At 37.3% G+C, this 24,936-nt stretch overlaps 1 protein-coding gene across 1 annotated transcript in view; it reads right to left on the bottom strand.

The window, feature by feature from the left end:
• Positions 1-6,410: 6,410 nt before the first annotated feature.
• Positions 6,411-24,936, bottom strand: part of ME1 (malic enzyme 1) — a 198,460-nt gene continuing 179,934 nt past the window's right edge. Inside the window, 5 exon segments of the mRNA XM_043999505.1 lie at positions 6,411-8,215; positions 8,808-8,906; positions 15,707-15,880; positions 19,482-19,624; positions 23,716-23,821. Of these exon segments, the coding sequence (XP_043855440.1) occupies positions 8,045-8,215; positions 8,808-8,906; positions 15,707-15,880; positions 19,482-19,624; positions 23,716-23,821 (693 nt within the window). The 3' untranslated portion in view covers positions 6,411-8,044.

Here is a 24,936-nt window from a genome sequence, read left to right on the forward strand (position 1 = left end):
ACCACATTATGAGAAACTTCTTTTGACTGTTTAGCCAGAACTGAAAGAGCCTTCAAAAGGCCTTAATTGGCCTTGGTCATTCTCTTCACCTTCTTTGTTCTTGGTTTGACCCCTTTGCTGTTTGTATCTACTTCCCAAATACCATTTGGCCCCCTGATCACTTACTGGCCTCATTCTTTGCTTGCCTCAGTGTTTATCCTTTTTTTTTGTCTTAGGTGAAGATGATAACTCTGGAGGCTGGGACCTTGTGAGTTTCAAAAGGTCAGATAAACCAGCCTTGGGTAGTTTGGGGGTTTTAAAGCTAGCCCAGTAATGATGCCCCAAAGAGCAAGGATTGACTTTTGGGATAGTCCAAGAGTAGATGACATAATGACTCATTTGGCAGTCATACCACATCTGGATATGATTTTATTGAAATTAATATTATGTAGTAACTGAAGTAAGTTTGAACTCACTTTCCCCAGAGACCAAGGTGGATTTAGGGGATAGTGTGTCCTCTTGGTTTACAGGAAGAATGGCTGTTTGTACACTTGTTGCCGCATGTCTTTGATGTAAACATCCCTTTGAAAAAGCTATTATTTGATATTAAGTGGTTGAATAAAACTGGAGTGCAACTCACTGGCATCTAATAGTAAGGGGAACACAACTAGTGAAGGCTCAAACTGAGGGGAAAAGTGATCAGTGTAACTCTAGTCCCTGGGGGAAAATGTATTGGGCCTCATGCTAACAAAATGAGGTCAAAGAGTATTCATTACACTCTGAACACCAAAGATCAAGGGCACCCTAACCATGGGAGGAGGTGATCAACATAGGAACTGTAAGGGCAAAATTCAGTATGGGGAGTTAATTGGGCAGCTTGCCATAATATTGGGGTTCAGAAAATAATGGGGGACCTCTAGGTCCAGTTTCCCCTTCTCCAAATTGCCTCTTTTCCAGTTATGCCTCCCAGACTAATAAGAAAGGAGATTAACAGCCTCTTTTTCACAAACAAATCAGGTTTTATTAATGGTAACAAAATTTACAACACAAGTGGAGTTAATAAAGTTAGGGACAATGAGAAAGGGGATAGAGAAAGTTAGAATCTAATCTCTAGGGTAAAAAGGCCCCAGGTACCTCAAGTAAGCTCTATTTCCCCTTCTACTCAGAACAGCTTGGATCTGGCAAAAACTAGCTCAAACACTAAACTTGCTTCCAGCTCAGCTGGCTTAATGAGTCAGCCAGCCTCGCTGGAAGGAACACAAACTTATCACCACCTGGAGTCTACAATTCTAAAGAGAATCAGCTTTGCAGTATCTCCTGGTTAGGTCTGAAGATGAAAAAAAAACACACCAGCTCCTCTCTCTCTCCCTGAGAGTCTCTCTCCCCCTTCCTGCCTCTCTTACAGGAAGGGTGGTTCTATAGCAATGCTGAGTCTCCAATTGGTTTAACATACCCCCTGGGCTATCCCCATTATAATTTTAACACCAAAACTCCTGAGTGGGGCTAGGTACTTAGGTTTGATACTTTGACCCAATAAATGTTCTTTGTGTCCTTTGTTCCATAATCTCTTAAAATACACACCCATCTTCTCTTGGGCTTTTAAAGGTTGAATCTTTTCTGTCTGACCATGATGAAGCAAAGATGGGGTTATGAAAACTCCAAATCACAATTAATTCCTTACAGAACCTAGGGAGCACAGGGAACCTTGCCATTAAGCCTCAATTCAGGAACTAAAACTGGATTTTTAAAAAAAAGAATAAATCAAAGAAAAAAAATTATTGCAAATCTATAGACATCCCCAAAGCAATGAGAAACTATGTAATAGCTATAACTAGATTCTCAAAGGAAAAAGATGAATTTTTCACAAGGACTACATGGATATCTAGAAAAAATGAAGAAAGAGCTAAGAAAAGTCAAATAAAAGTTCTAAAGGAAATAATTTGAAAGATAATAAATGGCTTAAAAGACAAAATGTCAAACCTTATCCAATAATGAACTCCCTAAAAACAAGAAGAGAACAGAAATCAGTGATTCCATAAGACAAGAAACATTAGATTAAAAAGTTGAAAATATATAAGAAAATGTAGGATAGTTGATATAAAAAACAACTAACCTGAAAAATAAGTCAAGGAAAGATGATTTAGGGGTAATTGGGATTCGCTAAAAATAACAATTATTATTTTCCCTATTTTTTTGGTTAATATAATTTTATTTTGGGGGCATCTAGGTGGCACAGTGGATAAATCACTGGCCCTGGATTCACAAGGACCTGAGTTCAAATTTGACCTCAGACACTTGACACTAGCTGTGTGACCCTGGACAAGTCACTTAACCCTTATTGCCCTGCTCCCAAACCCCTCAAAAACCAACTTTTCCCAATTACATGTTAAAACAATTTTTTTTAACATTTGGTGGTTGTTTTTTTTTAGTTTTCAGTTCCAAATTCTACCCATTCTTTAGACAGTAAGCAATCAGATACAGATTGTACATGTCCAATCATGTAAAACATTTCCTTATTAGTCATTTTGTAGAAGAAAGGTTGAGTTAAAAATAAAGAATTAAAGAAAGTGAAAATAGCATGCTACAGTCTGTATTCAGACATTATCAGTTCTTTCTCTGGAGGTGGATAGTAGGTTTTATCCTTAGTCCTTTGGGATTAATAATTATAAAAATAATTATAGTTATAATTATTTTCTTTGTGAGGCAATCAGGATTAAGTGACATGCCCAGAGTCACACAGCTAGTAAGTGTCAAGTGTCTGAGCCTGGATCTGAACTCAGGTCCTCCTGAATCCAGGGCTGGTGCTTTATCTACTGTGCCACCTAGCTGCCCCAGTTAAAATTATTATTATTATTATTTTTTTTTTGTAGTGAGGCAATTGGGGTTAAGTGACTTGCCCAGGGTCACACAGCTAGTAAGTGTTAAGTGTCTGAGGCCGGATTTGAACTCAGGTACTCCTGACTCCAGGGCAGGTGCTCTATCCACTGCGCCACCCAGCTGCCCCTAAAATTATTTTTTAAAAAAATCCTAGACACTATATTTTAAGAAGTAATACACGATATATTAGAACCAAAGGGCAAAATGAAGATTAAAAACAATCCACTGATCACCTACTGAAAAACTCCAAAAGGAAAAGCAGCAGGAACGCCAAAGCCAAACTCAAAAAACCAAAGTCTCCAAGCCAAAAGAAAATAGGGTTATTGGGGTAGCTAGGTGGCGCAGTGGATAGAGCACCGGCCCTGGAGTCAGGAGTACCTGGGTTCAAATCCGGCCTCAGACACTTAACACTTACTAGCTGTGTGACCCTGGGCAAGTCACTTAACCCCAATTGCCTCACTAAAAAAAAGAAAAAGAAAAGAAAATAGGGTTATTAAGAGAGGGACCCTGTCTCACAATAAAGCTGGTCTCATGTCTAGGACCCAAAGATCCTGAGCCTCAGGATCCACGGATACTTATATGCCATGACTCCTCCCACAAATTAACATAATCGCAGGTGTACAAATACAATAAGTATGGAATAGGAAGAAAGAAACCATCAGCCATATACTAGTACAACCACTTGCCATTCTATATATCCTACTTAAAATAGTCCTCTTACTAAGTAACAGGCTCATTACATAAGAAGCCATCTACCGGACTGCATCTTTGCCATCTTGGATGTAGCCTCTCTGGCCTATCTTTCTCTGAGTTGTTTCTCAGCTATGAAGACTTTCCACTATATTGGTTAAGCTTTGCTCTCCAACTTCTCTCCCGCTCTGATCGGTCCCTTATAGCTCAGAAGTTACTATTTTAGGTTACTGACCTTTAAGCTGACTGGTGGCTAGATCTAACCACAATTAGAAGTCAAATAGTCGAATCTTTGGTTAAGCTTGTAGAGTAGACAAGTAAGTTAGCATTTGTCTTAGCTCCTTTCAATATCTATCTTATTCTTAAGCCACTAAAGAATATCTAAATATAACAACTCTTAAGCTACTAAAGAATATCTAAATATAACAACTCTTAATTTGTAGACCATAAACTGATTAATACTAGAGTTAAATCACATGTATTTAAGGGGTAGGGAAAAATCTCTCTCACACTCCAAAGCTCTCACATCAAAGAAATAATACTGTAACATCCAGGAAGAAAGAAGTTCAAGAACCAAGAAGCACCAGTCAAGATCACACAAGATCTTGCAGCTTCAACTATAAACAAAAGGAGATCTTAGGATATAATATAGGCATTGCTGATGTTAGAGTCTGGAATTCAAGATGATATCTAGTGAAAACACTGATAATGTGCTTTGGAAGTTCAAGAAGGGAGTGTACACGTTTCTTAGAACGATGAGTAAACAGTAATGAATTAGAGAAATAAAGCATAACTATCTGTCAAGGGTTGAGCTGAACTTTCTCAGGACAACAAATACTGGAAGAGAGCCCTTAAGGTTAAAAGCACATGCGGCAGCTTTAAATGGCTGATCCTCCCTTAGCCCTGTGTCTTTGAGCATTCCAGGGTATGGTGCAGTGAGAATACCAGAGGTCCATTTCAAGTGAGGAAGCATGGACCAGCCCAACCAATCACTAAGTTCCCATGGATCCAGGACTCAATAGAATGGCTCAGTAGAACCGTAAGCCAGGTTTCTTGGCCTTTGCCCAGGGGCCAGCAATTTTGACACCAAAAGCACTTGCTTCTTGAAGGAGGTGGGGGCAAGGAAGAGTCTTATGGATGGCCGGTCTTCCTGGCCAGTTCCCCACAGTTAGTCTGTGTTTCTGGGGTTTGGAGGGGTGGAGAGAGAGGCCATGTTCCTTTCCTGGTAAAGGAGCAGGGGTCGGGGGGGGGGGGGTGGTTGGTGGATGGGAAGTGCAGGGACAGACTGGGTGATAAGAAAGGGAGGGAAGGTACATCAAGATGATAGATCTAGGCTTCTACCTCTGGTCAAGGAGAAAGGAGGAAAGGAGTGCATTGGACTGCTTGGTGAGCTAGCAGGTACTGAGTGGGGGAGGGAAAGCACACGAGTGCCGCCAGACCCAATTCTCGGCCTCTTTTCAATACTTTTGTTCTGGGTGGAAAGAGAGAGGAAGAGATTCTTGGGGTATGGGGGTGGTAGGAGAGCTAAGACCTTGTGGAACCCTCCCTCCTTGAATAGCCCCTTCTGAGTCATTCATAAAGCCAGAAGCTCCTGCTCTGCTAAGGACTGTGGAGTGGATTTAAACAATCTAGTTGCAAGTGTTCTGATCTTGGGACCTCTGTTCTGATGAAATCTGGATGTTTCTTCCTCTGCTAAATGAGAGGGCTGAAATGAAATGAAGGTATCTCCACAGTCTCTTCCAGCTCGAATAGTCAATGACATAAGGAGGTCTTTTTCTTTATCTCGGCTCAGCCTCAATTTCAGTATGGGTTTAAATAACCCTTCCCCACAGTGGGGTCTCAGTTTTCTTTACCATAAAATGAAAGAGTTGGATTACATCCTGAAAATAATTTCCAGTTCTAATACGAGATTCTGAAGGTTTGGGGAAAGGAGTGGTTATTATAAGTCATCTTTTAGCCTATGCCCTCGATGCATCTCTCTCTCTGCTGTAGGGGTTACCATTATACTCCTATCACCAGCTGAGATGTCAAACGTGAAGAAACTTAATACCTTAACACCTAGTTATCAAGATTAGTTAAAACAGTAAGCTACCAGATGGCCTGCTTCCTAGAGGGTGGAAAGTGAGTAATACATGCCTAGAAAGACCATTTAAATTATATATATATAAAAATAAATTGTTGTTACTGTAGCCTTGTGGTGTTCTGGGGTCTTCATCTTCCCAAGGAATGGTCTGTCCTCCCATTCCTTCCAAAACTTCTGCCCAAGTGGCCTTTGTGGTGCTTGTGTGAGGTACAAAAAAATCCTGTATTACTAACTGAAAACTATTACTTTACATGTATTATTTATCATCTATTTTTCTTATCCTTCTTTTAAAATTGAGATCTACTGATTTTTTTCTACATTATAATTATTTCCAAATATATATTTAACCCCTAGTGCGTTATTCCCTGGTAACAAAGAAGAACAGTTAAGTAAAACCAACACAGCCTCCAAATCTGATAACATATGAGATATTGAGCAGCCATAGTCCTCTCAGAGGAACGGGAGAAGGTAGATTTCCTCATCTTTTCTCCAGGGCCAAGATTAGTTATCATAATCACACAATGTTCTGCTTTATTTTAATATTGCCATGTTCTAAATTTTTCTTGTGAATTTTGGACCTATGGTCCCTTGATAATCTATGTGGCTGATTGAGGAAGAGGTACATGATAATCTTACAATAAAAAACTGAATTTTCTGCCAGTTCATGGTAAAATTTAAAGTTTCTTTAAAACCCATGATATCAAGTAATATAAGGCCATAACACATTATCGATTTGTGAGGTACTGATAGGAATTACTTAAAAAAAAAAAAAGAAAGGTCATAAGCATCTTTTATTATTTTATTAAATCACTCTTTAGGTTAAGCATTTATATTTTTAATAGTTCATTACAATCTTTTTGCATAGCTAAATAGGTTTTACTAGAGCTTCAAGAAAACGTAGAAACAGGGAAGAGTGATGACATTCATTCAGCTACTTTCTCAAAACAATTAGACAACTCTGTTGACTTTTACCCTTAAAACTCCTACTCCCACCTCTACCACTCCATTTTTCTTAGTCCTTAAAAACAAAATTTGGTATAGTCTTTGACTGTAGAAAATATTTTTCTAGTGCATTTTACCTCGAAGTATATCATCAAAAGAATGACCTCAAAAGGAAGAAAAAGTCTTAATAAAATAATTCTATAGATAAATAATAAATGATTGTTAAACCTGAGCTTTCGAATTATGTCATTGGCTCAACTGCTGACTGTTAAAGTAAAACTCTTCAGTATCCCAAGAAATGTTCTTCTATAACTATCACGGTAATTGTAAAATGATGGCTTATAGTTGATGCAAGACTATTTCCTATAGAACAGAACTAAAAACAAGATACAGGTGACTTATTGGGAATAGTGTTCTATAAATTTTTCATTTATAATTTCCCTCTGAACTGCAGAGGTAGATTATTTTAGTGCAATACAGGTAACTCTCAATTACCTGAGTTAACAATGGATAAGTATTAATGGAAAAGAAGGAACAACCCAGTCAGCTGGTTTGGAGTTATGGCACTAAGCCATACAGAAAGACAACTTGTTACAGAGACTAAGTCTCAGACCCAGGGGGGTCTTGCTAAAAGGAACATTCTTAACCTCACTTTGCCTTCTTTATCTCCCAGCTGCTATACCACAGAGAATGGGAATGGGCCTCCGTTGAAAACAGGGGCGTGGTCCCTTTCCCCAAAGCTATGGCATGATAGCTGCAGAGTGGGAAGGTGTGTCTCAGGAGGTGGTGAAGTTCTTTGCAGGGAATGCAGTGGATAAAGTAGAGTATTACTGAATAAGGTGAATGATGGAAAGGAAATAAACAAGGAGTTATACAAAGCATTGTAAACAGTATTGATTGAGCCTTCTCAAAAAAAATTTTAATCAGTTGAAAAAATTGAACCAACATAATCAAGGGCTACTGATGAAAACCTGAGAAGTCACTTTCTTTAGAAACTGCAAAGATATTGACATTGTAGTTTCTGTTGTAAGTATAAAGGCTCTGTTCCCAAAACTTATTATTCTTATAAAAGTACAGCTTAACAAAATGGTTAACAAAAGGATCACATATCTTAAAGTTGCTTGTATTGATTTATTGCTAGTTTTAATGTTAATATTCAGTGTACTATGTAAAAATAATGAGATTTTCAGTAGGTACAACCTTTAAAAAGAACTTGGGGCAGAAAGATTCGTGTTGAAAATATGAACAAACAGAATGCAAATACTGGACTATGATCCAAAGGGCTGTTTATTCTAACCTGGATTAATGACTGTCAATCAATCAAGAGATAGTTAAACTATAAAGTTAATATATAAAAATTATCTTAATTTGAGAGCTTTTTCAATCATTACAAAAAGTGTTCATCTTGGACAAAGGAAAAAACTTCAAAATGCCACCAACAGAGCCACAAATATTTGCTGCTTTACTGTGTTTCTAGAACTGATGAATATTTTGGATTTTCATTGACTCCTTAGGCCAAGGGTAACAGTCAGGGAGAATCTGGTCATAATCAGTGCTGTAAACCATAGAACGGACGAATGCTTCCTTATCTTGGGGCTCAGGGTAGACAGTAGCTGAATTATCAAGATATGATTCTTCCACAATCTGGAAATATAATAAAGCATACATTTATATTTCAATAAACATACTGAATTTAAAGGAGTAGCTAGTTGTATGGTACAGTAGAAGGAGCAATAACTATTGGACTTAGTATTATACTCATTATGTAGTCATACTGTATCAATGAGCAGTTCTGGAATCAAACTTTACCTAAGTATTAAAAGACACTAGGCCCAGAAAAACTATGTAAGGTTAGTAACTATTTTCTAAATTCAAATCAGCCAGAATATAGTAGGTCACTAAAGGAATTTCCAATCCCACCTCTACTGTACTTTTAGAAGGAAACTATATTTCTTATTATATGAAGAAAATTGAGGACATCTGTAAGAGAGTTCTCACATCTTCCAACCTTCACTTATCCTCTCTTCCTCCTCATTTTTGGGCTGTGAGTGGAGAGAAAGGGATAAAAATGAGAGGTGTTGGAAGAAGAATGGACAGGTTTGGGAACTGATGAGATATGGGGGTGAGGGAGAGTAAAGGGTCAATTTGCAGTAATTCAGAATATGTGTGTGTGTATTTATTTACTTTATATAACCAGATTTAAATTTAAGAAGGGGGATACAAAAACAGGTTTTACCTTCACTGCAATTTTGAAGGAAACATCTCGAATGGTATTCAAAGGAGGATATAGACGACCCTCTTTCAAGTGTTGAGGTGACACTTCCTGAGCTATAACCTAGAAATAAAATGGAAAAAAAGTTGAACTTTAAACCATCCAATGCAATTTATAATTCATAACAGGAATCCTGTAAAAGTCAACAAATACTTGCTAAGTGCTTGCCATGTGTCAAAGACTTGAAGACTTGGTGGTAGGAATAATATCAATATTAGTGAATGATGATACTCCCTAACATTTCAGCTCATAACCTAGGCCTTTATTACAATAGTATGGTGGTGGTGGTGGTGGGGAGCTTGGGAGGAGAAACTTACTTCACATGAATAATACTGACTAAACCAAATTTTTGGTACAATTTAGCATCTTTTTAAATATCCAAACATTAATCTAACAACAAACAGACAAAAAAGAACACAAGAAATAATGAAATGAAGTTTCAGAGAAACTTCGGAAGACTTGTATGAACTGATGCAAATTGAACACAATGATTAAGGCATAATCCTTACCCTTGTCCATGACAAATTTAGTATGGGGAGTTAATTGGATGGCTCGCTGTAATACTGGGGTTCAGAAAATAACGGGGGACCTCTAGGTCCAGAGTTTCCCCTTCTCCAAACTGCCTCTTTTTCAGTTATGTCTTCCAGAATAATAAGAAAGGAGAGTAACAGCCTCTTTTCCACAAACAAATCAGGTTTTATTAATGAGAACAATAATTTACAATACAAGTGGAGTTAATAAATCCATGTACAATGAGAAAGGGCATAGAGATAGTTAGAATCTAAGTCTCTAAGGGTAAAAAGGCCCCCAGGTACCTCGAATAAGCTCTGCAAGTACTCAGAACAACTTAGGTCTGGCAAAAACTAACTCAAATACTGAACTTGTTTCTAGCTCAGCTGGCTTAATGAGCCAGCCTCATTGGAAGGAACACACTCACCACCCCCTGGACTCTGCAGTTCTAAGAAGAATCAGTTTTGCAGTGTCTCCTGGTTATGTCTGAAGATCAAACACCCACCAGCTCCTCTCTCTCTCAACCTTCCTCCTCTGTCCCTCTCTGAGAGTCCACCCCCTCTCCCTTCCTGCCTCTCTCACAGGAAGGGAGGTCCTATAGCCAGGCTGAGTTTCCAATTGGTTTAACATACCCCCTAGGCTGCCCCCATTATAATTTGGCCAGGCCCATGTGGGTAGCGGAACTCCAGATGGGGCTTAGGTACTATAGTTTTGATACTCTGACTCAATAAATGTTCTTTGTGTTGTTTGTTCCATAATCTCTTAAAATACACACCCATCTTCTCTTAGGCTTTTAAAGGTTGCATCTTTTCAGTCTGACCATGATGAAGCAAAGATGGGGTTATAAAAACTCCAAATCACAATTAATTCCTTACACCCTCAAGGGGCATATGAAAGAGTAAGGTGATAAGCGAAATAAACAAAACTTTAATACAAGGTAGGATATGATAAGGATGTAGCTGGAGGGCTCAGTGGATAGAGCACTGGACCTGCAGTAAAGAAGACCTAAGTTCAAATCTGACCTCAGACACTCACTAGCTGTGTGACCCTGGGCAAGTCACTTATCCTATGTTTGCCTTTATCCACTGGAGAAGGAAATGACAAACCACTCAAATATCTCTGCCAAGAAAATTCCATAGATAGTATTGGTGGCTATGGTCAACAGGATCACAAAGTGTTGGACACAACTGAAAAACTGAACAACAACAAGGATGTGATAAATACTATTGTTGTGGGAGGAACACAATGTTATGGGAGGAACTCTGACCTGGTTCAGGAGGGCTAACTCACCCAAAGAATTGGAGGCTCACAGCAAATCTTGTAAAACAGAGAGATTTATTAGGAGAGAGGAATACATGGCAGGGAGGCAGAGTTAAGGTGGAGACTGCCTCCCCAAGTGAGGCAAGAGTTTATCTTAAATACATTTACAGACAAAGAAAGCTAAGTGCTGAGTAAGGGAATTACAAAACTACTTGGGAGGGATTGCCTGAAGATTGAGTAATGGGCTATCAGTAATATATACAGCATACATCCTGATGTGCAAGGAATCCATATCTTAGATGTATGGAACTTGCATATCATCTTTGTTCCTTGCAGTCCTTAGTATGCTTATTTATGTATAGAACTATTTCTGAATGTTCCAGTCTATGTACTCTGGTTATACCACATTTCTGAGGTGGGAGATGGAGCTGTTTTTCATTTCTGGATTCTTTGGTTTTAATGTCTAAAGTTTAAGGATGAAGAGATTAGGGTCTCTAAGTGTTCTTGGGGTCCTGTGTCCCACTACACTATGAGAAGTATAAGGATTTATCTTACACTGGGGATGGGAGTCAGGGGAAGATTCACAAAGGGAGTGTCCTTTGAGCTAGACTTTAATGGTTATGCAGGATTTAGACAGGAAGAGATGGGTGAAAGTATACTCCACATGGAGGTGACAAAGTTATAGTTGGGCAAGTAAATCTATTTTGGTTAGAGTTTAGACTTTGTCCAGGGGAAAAGTAGGAGATAAGGTTAGAAAAGTAGACTGAGCTGGATAAGGATGGTTTTAAATTCTTTTTTTTTTCTTTTTGTTTTTGTGGGGCAATGAGGGTTAAGTGACTTGCCCAGGGTCACACAGTTAGTAAGTGTCAAGTGTCTGAGGCCAGATTTGAACTCAGGTCTTCCTGAATCCAGGGCTGGTGCTTTATCCACTGTGCCACCTAGCTGCCCCCTTAAATTCTTTGCTAAAATATCTAAACTTAATTTTATAGACAATGGGAAAACATTGAAGATTTTGAAGCAGGGAATAGTAGATTCTTTTGTCTAGATGGGTGAAGAACTGATGAGATTAAACCACACCTAGATAATGGACTTAGCCTTAAGCAACTTGAATGAGGTTCTTTTGCATTCTTTTCCCTGATGACATCCATAGAGTTCATTTTAATGTAGACAACCTTCAAGTCATGTCAACCAATGCAACTGAACGATGCTAACCAATTAGATTTATTTAATGTATAATGACCCACTTCTCTCAAAAGGGATAAAAAACCTGGACAGGTGGCCATGTGAGCTTCTCTTGGCTTTCTGATTTTTAGGCAGCTAAAATTATGAGACAGGAAGACACATGAAAAGATATGACTATATAGAGATATCATCACCCATTATGAGAGTAATAGATGAAGTCATGACAATGGATGAGATTTCATTAAAGGGTCCAGGATTCAGTCTTGTACAATACCCACAGTTAAAGGGTGGGAAAAGGAAAAGGAACCCACAGTGGTCAGAAAATAGGGTCAAATCTAGGATTGTATTGCATTATGGAAAACAAGAGAGGAATAGAGGTGAAAAGATAAGACTATATAGAACAAAGTAGGACATTAGGGATCGAATTAGATCCACATACTGGTTTATTTTAACTTAGTACTTTTTGGTATTAATCGTTACTGCCTCTTTTTAGAGACATCAAATTTGAGGATTCAAGCAATCACTAGAGGGAGACAGAGTGATTTAGGATTAAAAAAAAAACCTGATTATGGAACTCAAAAACAAAACAAAAAATTGTTTTCCGGTGATAGAATTGTTATAAACAATGATTCTATTTTCCTTAACGTAAGAACATCATGGAAAAGATTATTTTGCATTTTAACGTTTGCTTATATTTAATACATTTTTCTGGGCTAAAGCAACTTCAAGACATCAGATACTATACTCCCAGTGCAGTACAGGAAGAGCCAGGTGTAGAACACTCTTTCTTCCAAACATCTACTGGCGCAGGTAATTTCAGTAACTGCAACTATTCTGCTCTGGGAAAGGCAGGCTACTGAATACAGAATGACTTATAAAAATATAATTTCTATTCATAATAGCATTTTACATGATAAGAAATGCTTATTAATTTTGAGTTAATTCAGTTTAATTATGATTTGTAGTTGTAGGGCAATCTTAAGATAATAAGTTACTTCCTCATGTTTCTGGTTTGTGAAATGTTAAAGCATGAGAACATGAAATCAATGAAGATTTTGGTTATCAAAAACTCATCATTCTATAAAGATATGCTGTGTAGTACAATGGAAAGTGTTTTGGCACATCTGAGCAATTTAGAATTATGTCCAAAGGGCTATAGAACTGTGCATACCACTTGATCAAGCCACACCATTGCTAGATTTATTATTATCTTTTTTGCAGGGTAATGAGGGTTAAGTGACTTGCCCAGGGTCACACAGCTAGTAAGTGTCAAGTGTCTGAGGCTGGATTTGAACTCAGTACTGCTAGGTTTGTATCCCAGACACATCCCAAAAAAGAGAAAAAGATGTATTTGTACAAAAATATGTATAACAGTTCTTTTTGTGGTGACTAAGAATTAGAAATCAAAGGAATGCCCATCAATTGGGGAATGGCTAAATAAGCTGTGGTATGTAATGGTGATGGAATATGGTTGTGTTATAAGAAATGACAAGTAGGATGATTTCAGAAAGGCCTGGAAAGACTTATATGAACTGACGAAGAGTGAAGTGAGCAGAACCAAGAGAACACTGTGCATAGAGACAGCAATATTGTTTGATGAAGAACTATGAATGACTTAACTATTTTCAGCAATACAATGATCCAAGACAATCCCAAAGGCCTAGTGATGCTGCATACTGTCTACCTCCAAAGAAAAGAACTGATATTGATTGAACATAGATCGCTGCATGCTATTTTTCACTCTTTTTTTAATACAAGTTTTCTTATACAAAATTACTAATATGGTAATGTTTTATATAACTGCATATGTATAACCTACATCTGATTGATTACTGCCTCAGGGAGGAGGGAAGGAGGAAGGGTGGGGGTAAAGAATTTGGCACTCAAAACTTTAAAAATGTTTATTACTGGGGCAGCTAGTTGGCACAGTGGATAGAGCACCGGCCCTGGATTCAGGAGGACCTGAGTTCAAATCCGACCTCAGACACTTAACACTTACTAGCTGTGTGACCCTGGGCAAGTCACTTAACCCCAATTGCCTCATCAAAAAAAAAAAAGTTTATTACTATTAAAAAAAAAAAGTGTTTTGGACTTGGAGTTGCAATACCTGGGTTAGAACACTGGTTCTTACATTTACTAGCTGTGTGACCAAGGTTTGCCACAACCTCTCTGAGATTCTTTTCCTCATGTATAAAAAGAAGACTTGTAATTCATAGGGCTATTGGTGAGGAAAGTGCTGTGTAAAACCCTAAAATCACTATAAGTATGCTGCTCCACTTTCACCAAAACAAGCAGGATTATATTTTAAATGAAATAATATATAATGTTATTCTTTTTTGCAAAGATTAATAATAATAACACATAATAAATCTTTAACTCTAGTAGAACATTAGTTCTTTGAGAGCAAGTATTTTTTAATTGTTGCCTATATAAAAACTCTTCCTGCATAATGGTTATAATATAAGATTCCAAGAGACTTGCCCTTAGGAGTTCTTAGTTATGATTTATAACTTCAGATCAAAGTTACATAACACTGTATTCAAGAAAATACACATGTGAAAAAAGTGAACTGGCCATTTTTAGGAATCACTACATTATTATAATTAACCAGAGATACAAAGCAAGAAAATAGTATTTCTGACATGCAGTTATACAACCTAAAATAAAATATTATTAGACAAAGAGGAAAGGATCCTATATGCGCAAAAATATTTTTAGCAGTTTTTTCTTTGTTGGCAAAAAAATGGAAGCCAAGGGGATGTCCAGTCAGTTGGGGAAGAGCTTACCAAATTGTGTAAAATTGATGTAATGGAATACTGTTGTTCTGTAAGAAATGAAGAAATAGATGGCTTCAAAGAGACATGGAAAGATGAATGAACTGAAAGGTAGAATAAGCAAAACTGGAAAAACATATATATATATATATATATTACATCAATATTATATAAGTGAAGAATTTCGATGACTTATAAATGAAGAGAGTGAAATCAGAACCAGGAGAAACCATTTATACAACAGTAACAACACTGTAAAAGTAAAGCACCGTAAGAACTACCGTCAATAAAATGATCATTCATGATTCCGGAGAATCAATGACAAAGTCTATCTATGGCAAAGAGGCATGCGTTTAGGGTGTAGAATGAGACATTTTTTTCGAACATGGCCAAAGAAGAAATGTATTGGCTTGACTATGCATTTTGTTACATGGAATACTTTTTTTTTTAAATGGGGTGGAAATTGGAGGGAAAGAAAACATTTCTATTAAAAATTAGAATTTAATAAAATATATAATTTTAGAGCTGGAAGAGTCTTTAGCAGTCATATAGTCCAATACCCTTTATTTTACTAGAGGAAAGTGAGGCTTTGAGAGAGAGGTTAAGTAATGTTCCCCAGGAATGGGGTGGCGGGAGGAGGGAGACTGATTCAAAACTAGGCCTCCCAACCCCAGTTACTCTTCAAATGTATTGTCTTCCTCACAACTTTCTCAAGCACTGGCACAAAATGTTAACAGTTGCCTCAAAAACTTAAAGTATTTCTTAACTTTTAAAAATTCTCAATCATTTAGAACCCAAAGGCTATAGGCAATGTTTATCACTTTCACTTAAAACTGTTAGGTAGGCAAATGGAAGAAACCGTTTTACAGAAGAAGAAATCTAGGCTGAGAAAGGTTGATTTCACAGGGCTTATGAGAGGCAGAAATAGGATTTTAGCGTAGGTCTCTGCCTCTAAACCACTGTTCTTTCTACCATTTCTGCTCTTCTGTAATACAATGTTGCTTCTGGATTAAAGGTTTTAGAGCTGATGGAATACTCATGGAGCAGGGGCTAAGTGAAGGAAGTGTTATGTAACAGACATAGGACAAACATGTTTCATAGGCTAAGCTAGTCATATAGTACACTTCATAGTCATACCTCAGCAGTAGTGAGAAAGATTTTATCAATGATGTGCTTCAATCCACATGCTACAACACCAAGTGCTACTCCAGGAAATACATAGGAATTGTTGCCTTGGCCAGGATAGAAGGTCCGACCATCTGGAAGAGTGACAGGATCAAATGGACTGCCACTGGCAAAAATGCCACGTCCCTGCAATAGAAAAAACAAGTCAATTTCAAAAGAGACAGTGTATGTTTTTAAAGCAAAGCATAATAGAAGGCATATTTAAAGGCATAATCAGTATTTTTTTTTTTTCTGGAAGGGCAATGAGGGCTAAGTGACTTGCCCAGGATCATAAAACTAGTAAGTACCAAGTGTCTGAGGCTGGATTTGAACTCAGGTCCTCCTGAATCCAGAGCTGGTGCTTGATTATAATTGGTATTTTGGCAGGGAATGTTTAGTTTTTTCTTAATTACCTTCACAAAGAAGGTTGGGCAGAATTCCATAATGTCAGAGTACTAAATTCCAGGGTTCAGAGGCCCTGTTGTTCTCATAGTCTTATTCTTCATCCCCAGAAAATGCACCCAAAGTCTAACTTATACTATAGGTGTTGTTACCCTGTCCTTCAGAACAGATAATCCACATTTACCATCTAACATTTCAATAGTGATATTCAACTGTAGACTTTTGAAAATGACTACCATAGTTAAAATAGACAGCTAGGTGGCACAGTGTGGATAGGGCACTGGACCTAGAGTCAGAAAGACCTGAGTTCAAATTTGACTTTGGACACTACAGCATCCTTGCCAAGAAAATGGGGACACAATGAGTCAGATACAACTGAAATGGCTGAACAACTCTCCTCTCAGTTACATATTGGGCAGCTAGGTAGCACAGTGGATACAGTGCTGGGCCTGGAGTCAGGAAGACTCCTCTTCCTGAGTTCAAATCTGGCCTGAGACACTACTTGTTTGACTTTGGACAGGTCACTTACCCCTCTTTGTCTCAGTTTCCTCAACTCTGAAATGATTTAGAGAAAGAAATGGCAAACCACTCCAGTATCTTTGCCAAGAAAACCCCAAATGGGGTCACGAAGATACAAATCAAATGACCCAACAATAACTATAGTTAAGAAATTTGATAACAGAATTATTTGAAATGGAATAATTTGAGGTTGCCACATTACTTCTAAAGAAATTTCTGAGGGATATACTAGATTTATATTTACATTCTGTTTAGGGAAAATATGATTTAGAAAAGAATCAGTATAGCCAGTTTACAAATGATATTTAATATCTGCAGTCCTATTTATGTTTTATTTTTTGCCATAGCCAGAAGTGAGGAAGATAAATATTATTCTCTACCATTTTTCAGCGCAGCCATTACCATATTTTTATAATAGACCATTCATATTGGAGCAGCATCCTATTGCACCTGCTTTGAGCTGGAGGTGGGGGTAGGTATAGCTATGACAGGTGTGCAGCATTTGACACGAGGAAAAGATTTTGGGGACTGTGTCAATCTGTGCTTGTTGCCAGTGCAGATGTAGTTAAGAGTAATAAAGTTAGGAGCAGCTAGGTGGCGCAGTGGATAGAGCACCAGCCCTGGATTCAGGAGGACCTGAGTTCAAATCTGACCTCAGATGTGTGACCCTGGGCAAGTCACTTAACTACAATTGCCTCACCCCCCCCCCAAAAAAGAGTAATACGGTTGATTGATTGTTTTTTAAAAGCAGGAAGCTCTCCACAAATAGGTTTCTATCATTCAAGAAGACTATTTGACAAAGCCAATATATCAAGTTCAAAAGCTCCAATGAAGTGATAGTCTTTAGACCAAAGATTCTGTGTGTCCTAAGCAGGCTGTAATAGTGAGACCAAGAGATGTTTCAGAATATTCTTCCTCTAAGTATCAGTTTTTGCAATGTGCTTTCTGGCCATCTGCCCCCCCTGCCAGCTGTAGAACCTAACAATTCAAACTTATTTCAAGGAATAAAAAGTTGCAAAGTTGAGGAGTTATATTTCCAAGTGAGCCTAAATAAGGTAGTATTTTGTTTCATTTGGTAGTATGTTATCAAGGCAAGTTTGGTGACAGATTGGATATCTTTAGCTTTGGTTACTGCATAAAACTACCAATTGTAAAAAATTTACTGCTATAAATAAATTGAATTGCAGTTCACTAAAAATTACATTTTAGAAAAGACTTCTGAAACATCACTTTATGTAAAGATTTGGAACCACCAATATTCAGGAAGAACAGTGGCTTCAAAGGAAACCTGAGAGTCAGAAGGACCATGAAACATTCTTCATTTGGTTACCCATCCCCCTGTGACCCCCCCCCAACCCTGTCCCCACTATATGCACTGTTAAAATGGAAGAAAAGAGGACTTTCCCTCAAACTATTTTTTTGGTTTTATTTATTTAAATCTCTATGATTTTATTAATTTACTTATACACTATTTTTCAGTCAGTCAATGAGCATTTATTTATTAGGTGCTACATGCCACAAACTGTGCTAAGTGCTGAGGAGACACAGAAAAGCAAAAGCATAGTTTCTACCCTCAAGGAGCTCATATTGTAATTAGGAGACAATACGCAAGCAATTATGTACAGACAAGATATTTACAGAGTAGACAGAACGTAATCTCAGAGAGAAGGCACTAAGGGGTAGGAGAAAAACTAGGATGCATTTGAGCCGAGTCTTGAAGGAAGCCAGAGAAGATGAGCAGACAGAGATAAGGGATAGCATTCCAGGGATGAGGGAAAGCCAATGAAAAAGCAAAGGGTTTGGAGATGGAGTGTCATGTGTGACTTACACCAACAGCAACAGAGACTAAGGGTTAGGCTGAGAACAGCAGTCTCTTCAATCCCCAATTCCACCCCCATTCTGGCACCATCCTTTGAAGCACAGCCTGGCTCTTCTGGCCTCAAAATATGATTGGTTATAAAATATAAAAACACAAAAATGTATTCATTTCTACTATAGACTATTTTTTTTTTTTGCGGGGCAATGGGGGTTGAGTGACTTGCCCAGGGTCACACAGCTAGTAAGTGTCAAGTGTCTGAGGCCAGATTTTTTGAACTCAGGTCCTCCTGAATCCAGGGCCAGTGCTTTATCCACCAAGCCACCTAGCTGCCCCCATACCATAGACTATTTAAAAAGATTTCCTACTCTTTAATAATACATTTCCCAGTTGTTTCTATTTGAGGATGCTGAAGAAAAAAAAAGATCAAGTGTTGCTTGCAATGAATGTTACTTTATTCTATGAAGCAGTGAAGCACTCAAGGATTTAGAAGCTCATGTATACAGGATGGCTAAATGGAAGACTAGCTGTCCAAAGTTCCACCCTTGGCATCAAAATCTGAACCTGGGAGGAGATCTTTTAGCAGACCAAAAATAAAACTATGGTTTTGTATTGTATACTTCAGTGTTTGGGAACAGCTGGTAAAAGGCACCAAAATACTTCCATAAGCAAGTGGGAATAGGCTCTTTTTTTCCCCCTGACTTGAAATTCCAGATTTTTGAGTTTATCACATTAGAGTCAGTGAAATGAAATTAGAAAAATCAAATATCACTAATTTTTTTGAAAATTCTTCAAAATATCAGATTAAATATCTTATCGCTCCAAGCAATAGATTAGAAAAGCAGAGTTCTAATGCCATGTTAGCCTGTCAATTTTTCTTCGACACTTAGAAAAGTAAGGTATCTTTTGCTCTTCTCTTGTTATCTTTCCCCCAGGATTTCTTTACTATCCTAAGAGTCCTGGAACAGACCAAATTTATTTTTCAAAATCCCAGTATCCCCCTTTCTTTACCTCTGTCATTCGGTAGCACTGCTCTGCAGAACACTCTGCTTTGCTCGTTGGGTTACTTAGAGCAAAAATGATGGGTCTCTTATTGAAGGAAGCCATATCCTTGAGAATCCGTTCTGTGAAAGCACCACCAACTGCAGCAACTCCTGAACAAGACACAGCGATAAGGAACATTATTATTTCATCCATTTAAGAACCCATAGGAATACCTAGAAAAGCAATGGGTGTTTTCGTTGTAATTTTCTAGAGCTGGCTTAGCTAAAATATGAGTCTCTTGTTTTAAACTACAGTGATAAAAAGGAAGAGAGAAATTCTAAAGTGCCACTAAAATGTATGAAGTTAACATATAATTGATAAGTTATTGGATTTAATAGGAACCTAAATTTGTATTTTTAGACATTAATAGAAGATGAAAATATGAACAACATGGGTTTTCTGTCTGAAAACAATTCTATGGATGCAATTTAGTAGGGTGGGAGCCCTGCTAAAAAATTAAAATGTTTTTAAAAAATTTCTGATCATCAAAAAATATCATCTAGCATATTTCAACTCTAAGGCATAATTCTCTCAGAGGAAATCTAAAAGGGAAGAAAAAAGAGTGAGGAAGAATAAATTTTAAAATCTGACAATTGTGACAAAAATATTTTGTAACAATAAGAACAAATAATAATTTTTAAAAATCCAATTATGACATCTTATAGAAAGTAAAGTTAAGCAAAACAAATTCCCACACTGACCATATCAAAGAATCTATGTCTTATTCTGTATCTTGAGTCCATCACTTTTCTATCAAAGGTGGCTAGCTTGCTTCATCATTAGTCCTCTGGAATCATGGTTGATGTGACTACCAATTTTCTCTTTAACCTCTCTACTCTACTAAAACTGTACCCTAAGAAAGTAACCAAATGGGTTACAACAAATCTATTGTCCTTTTCTGGATTTCTCTTTCACATCTGACACTATTGAGCAATCCCTCATTAAAATTAATTTCTTCTCTTGACTTTCATGATGTTATATTATCCTGGTTCTCATCTCACCTTCCCTTTGTTTCCTAATTTTGAGTTTAACAGCCATCAATTAAAATGAACACTTCTATATATGTAGTAGAAAAGAGTGGCTTGTATATTAAACTACAAATCTTTATTGCGAACGGCTTACTTTTCTCTAAGTATATAATGCAATATGTAACTGAAGTATATAATTCAACATCTAATTTAAAAAGCTGTCTTGCTTATCTTTGCTTCTGGACATCTGTTTTCACCTGACCATTTAAAAAACAACAATGACTCCTTTCTTTTTCTATTCTTTTCTTTGGGGGGAGGGGATCAAGGTACACAGAGTACACTCTTGTCCTTAGCTTTCTTCTCTGTTCTCACTACTTACCCCTCCAATGGAAAAAAAGGAACTATAACACATATTCATAATCAAAGCAAAACAAATTCCCACACTGGCTATGTTGAAAAAATATGACTTAATATGCGATTTGAGTATGAGGATATCCCCAATGGAGGCTTCATCATCATTCCTCTAGGAAAAGAGTATTTTGGGAAGATAAACCTAACAGTGGTATTAGGGCACTCTGGGAATGGGGGGAGTTACAACAACTACTTTGACCTGTTGGGAGCTCATCTTGTGCCAGGATCACGGATGGAGTTGACAAACAAAGATTACCTGGAAATATCTGATTTTTGGAAGAATGTTCTTACAGGGATACGACACGATTCTAAAGTAACAGCTTTAAAAGATAGTAGGTCTTCTTACATCTTACAAATCACATCTCTCACTCCAACTCTGTAAATCAGTGACACTGACCTGCTGGCTCTCCTTCAAGCAAGGCATCCCATCTCCTGTTTCTGAGAATTTCGCCCATGCCTAGAATGTTCTCCCTCCTCATCTCTGGCTCCTGGGTTCCTTCAAGTCCTACCTAAAATCCCACCTCTTACAGGAAACCTTTTCCAATTACTATTAATTCTAATGCCTTCCTTCCATTGATTATTTCACATTTATTATGTATGTAGATTATATGTTAGTATTTGCATATTGTCTCCCCCATTATATCATCCTTGAGAACAGGAACTATTTTTCACATTTCTTTGTATCCCCCGTGCTTAGCACTTATTGGAATGCTTTAAAAAAAAAAATATATATATATATATTTTTGTGGGGCAATGAGGCTTAAGTGACTTGCCTAGGGTCATTTAGCTGGTAAATGTCAAGTGTCTGAGGCTGGATTTGAACTTAGGTCCTTCTGAATCTAGGGCCAGTGCTTGCTTAGCACTGACTGGAGGAGCAAGCTGGAAACTGAAGGCAGGGAAACCAGTTAACATGCTTTTATGCCAGTGAGATGCAATGAATGACCTGAATTAGGCTAGTAGTAGTGAAAATGGAGAAAGGGAGAGAAGAGAGAACTGTGGAAGTAGCAACAGGACATAGTAAATGATTGGGGACAAGGGAGAGAGGAAAGAGTCATGATGACTGAGGTTTTGAACCTGAAGAATAGTCATAGCATTAAAGGAGGTAGTGACACCACAAACGAGTTTTTTGGGAAAGGTGCTAAGTTTAGTTTTGGAAATGCGAGTGAACACAAACAGAAGACTGGTAGGAAAGAGGTCTACTCTAGAGACTGGAGAGTCAGCTACTAAGAGAGAGGATCTGAAACTCTGGCAGTGGAGGTGACTGCTTAAGAAAAAGCATGTGGACTGAGAAAAGAAGGATTTAGAGATGAAAGAGGTTTGGATACCATCTAGTATAACCTTCTCCTTTTCCAGAGGAGAAGAATAAAGTTCAGCGAAGTTAAGTGGCCTGCCCAGGCCACAGCTATTAAGTGTTTGAGTTTGAACTCCTGATGCTACGTCTGGCACTCTACTCAAAAGTGAAATTCACCAACTTCATTAGTTTTCAAAAAAGGTAGTAATAGATACAAGAGTTATGAAGTTCATTTAGGACCTCACTATAATTTTATTATTAGAAGCCTGTTAGCATGAAAAAGTAATTCAAAAGAACAAGGAAGACATAAAATGAAAAAATTAAAGTATTTAATGCTTCAACATTTTTTTCAACATAAACAACATATAAAATATTTTTCAAAGAATTATTTATATTATACTGATGACACTAGTAGTGAGCAGTTAGAGTTCTTAAGATGAGAAATTAAAAGGTGAACGGCTACAGAAGGAAGAGATGATTTTGACCCTTTTAAGATATATGATCTACCTTATTGAGATAAGACAATTACATGCAAGTTAACCAATTATATGCAAAATTAGTTAATTACAAGTATTATTATCTGTAAAGACTACTATACTACTAAGCAAATTCATGACACAATTTCTACTTGAAAGAAACAAGCACATAATTTGTCTTAATTACAAGCTATTAATCACCATTAATAAAACTGCATTTCACATATATTCTATTGTGTCTCAGGTACTCTTCATCAGCACCACTGAAAAACAAATATTTGGGATCATGACATAAAGACTAAAAATAATTATCTTTTGAGGTCATCTAAATAGAAGGAAAATTTATGAATTGTTCTTCCGTAAAGTGAACATTAGCTAGAATACATGTGTACATAAAGCTTTCACTTTTTTTCTCTTTGTATTTCTCTCTACTCATTAAGGCCATATAATCTGAAGTCTGTTATCTTATTTTTGGTTCTTTATACATACAAAGTTTTGAACAAAGGAAATACCATATACCAGAAAGCAATATCATGCCTGTTTTAGCAATGGGCATTTTAAAGCTTTATGCTATTTGTCCTAGTAGGACTGAGACAACAACAATACACCTCCTTCTTACTTGTGGTTGTGTTATGGAAGACACTGAGATAAAATGTAGTTTAGTTTAAAGAGATTAAGGAATAATAAGACCTAGGTTTCAGTTCAGGTTCTAACACTAACTAGCTAAAGTAAAAGTTACAATTCCTTGCATTAAAGAGCTTACATTCTAAGTGAATTATCATACTAATAGGCAGCTAAAATTATCTGAAACATCTGGTATTTGCAGGAATAAGACAGTAGTATCTGAGCACCGAATTTGGTAATTTCTTAAGATGCTGTTCCCTAGAATGAATTTGTAACTTAATTTTTAAAAAATTCTCTAAGTTCAGAGTTCTGTTAAGTAGATTTCTGTTGAGCTGGGGTTAAACAAATGTTTCTCTAATAAACTATAAGAACAGTAGACAGTATAATTTGAAATTAAAAAATCAAATGTGTAAAAAAAAAAGTGGTGTTACCTATGAGGGCAGTTGGCTTTATTTCTCGGACAATCTCTTCAAGCTTATCCATTTCACGATGTTCATGGACAAATTTTTCTTTTTCATGTGTTAAAGAGGCACGTCCCTAAATAAAGTAAATGAAAAGAAATGATGAATCTACAAAAATGTACATGAATTAAAGTAACATCATTCTAATCTACACAATTCATAACTAAGGCTTACAACTTGACTTATTTTTCTTCACTACTCCTTAAATTTTAAATTTATTTTAAACATTTGTGGGGCGGCGGGAGGGGGGGGAAGGGGGGGTTAGAGGGAGTAGGAGGCAATTGGAGGCCAAATTTGAACTCAGGTCCTCCTCACTCCAGGGCTGGTGCTCTATCCAATGCACCACCTAGCTGCTCCAACATTCATTTTTTCAAAAAAAAAACTGAGTTGCAAATTTTCTTCCTCCTCACTGAAAAGACAATACAATATCAATTACACATGTGAAATCCTGCAAAACATATTTCCATATTGACCATGTTGCAAAACAAAACAATAAATAACAAGAAACATAAAGTGAAAAAAAGTATGCTTTGGTTTGTATTCAGTTCATCAGTTCTCTCTCTGGAGGTGGATAGCACTTTTCATCATGAGTCCTTTGGAATTGTAATGGATCACTGTCTTTTTCTTTTCCCCCTTCGGGGCAATGAGGGTTAAGTGACTTGCCCAGGGTCACACAGCTAGTAAATGTCAAGTGTCTGAGGCCGGATTTGAACTCAGGTACTCCTTGAACCCAGGGCTGGTGCTTTATCTACTGCGCCACCCAGCTGCCCTATGGATCACTGTCTTGATCAGAGTAACTAAGTCTTTCACAGTTAATCATCATTGTAATATTGCTGTTATCATGCACAATTTTCTCTTGATTCTGCTCATTTCACTTTGCAGCAGTTTATGTCTTCCCAGGCTTTTCTGAAACGACCTCCCCATGTCATTTCTTATAGCACAATAGTATTTCATCACAACTATCACAAACAGCTTGTTTAGCCATTCCCCAAATGATGGATATCTTCTTGATTTCAAGTTCTTTGCCACCACAAAAAGAGCTGCTATAACTATTTTTTGTGCAAATAGGCCCTATTCTCTTTCCTTTGATATCTTTGGAATATAAAATAGTGGTATTGCTCGGTCAAAGGGTACACCCAGTTTGCCAGCCCTTTGGGCTTGTTCCAAATTTTTCTCCAGAATGGTTGGATC

Source organism: Dromiciops gliroides, chromosome 4 (assembly GCF_019393635.1).
Source record: "Dromiciops gliroides isolate mDroGli1 chromosome 4, mDroGli1.pri, whole genome shotgun sequence".
NCBI lineage: Eukaryota > Metazoa > Chordata > Mammalia > Microbiotheria > Microbiotheriidae > Dromiciops > Dromiciops gliroides.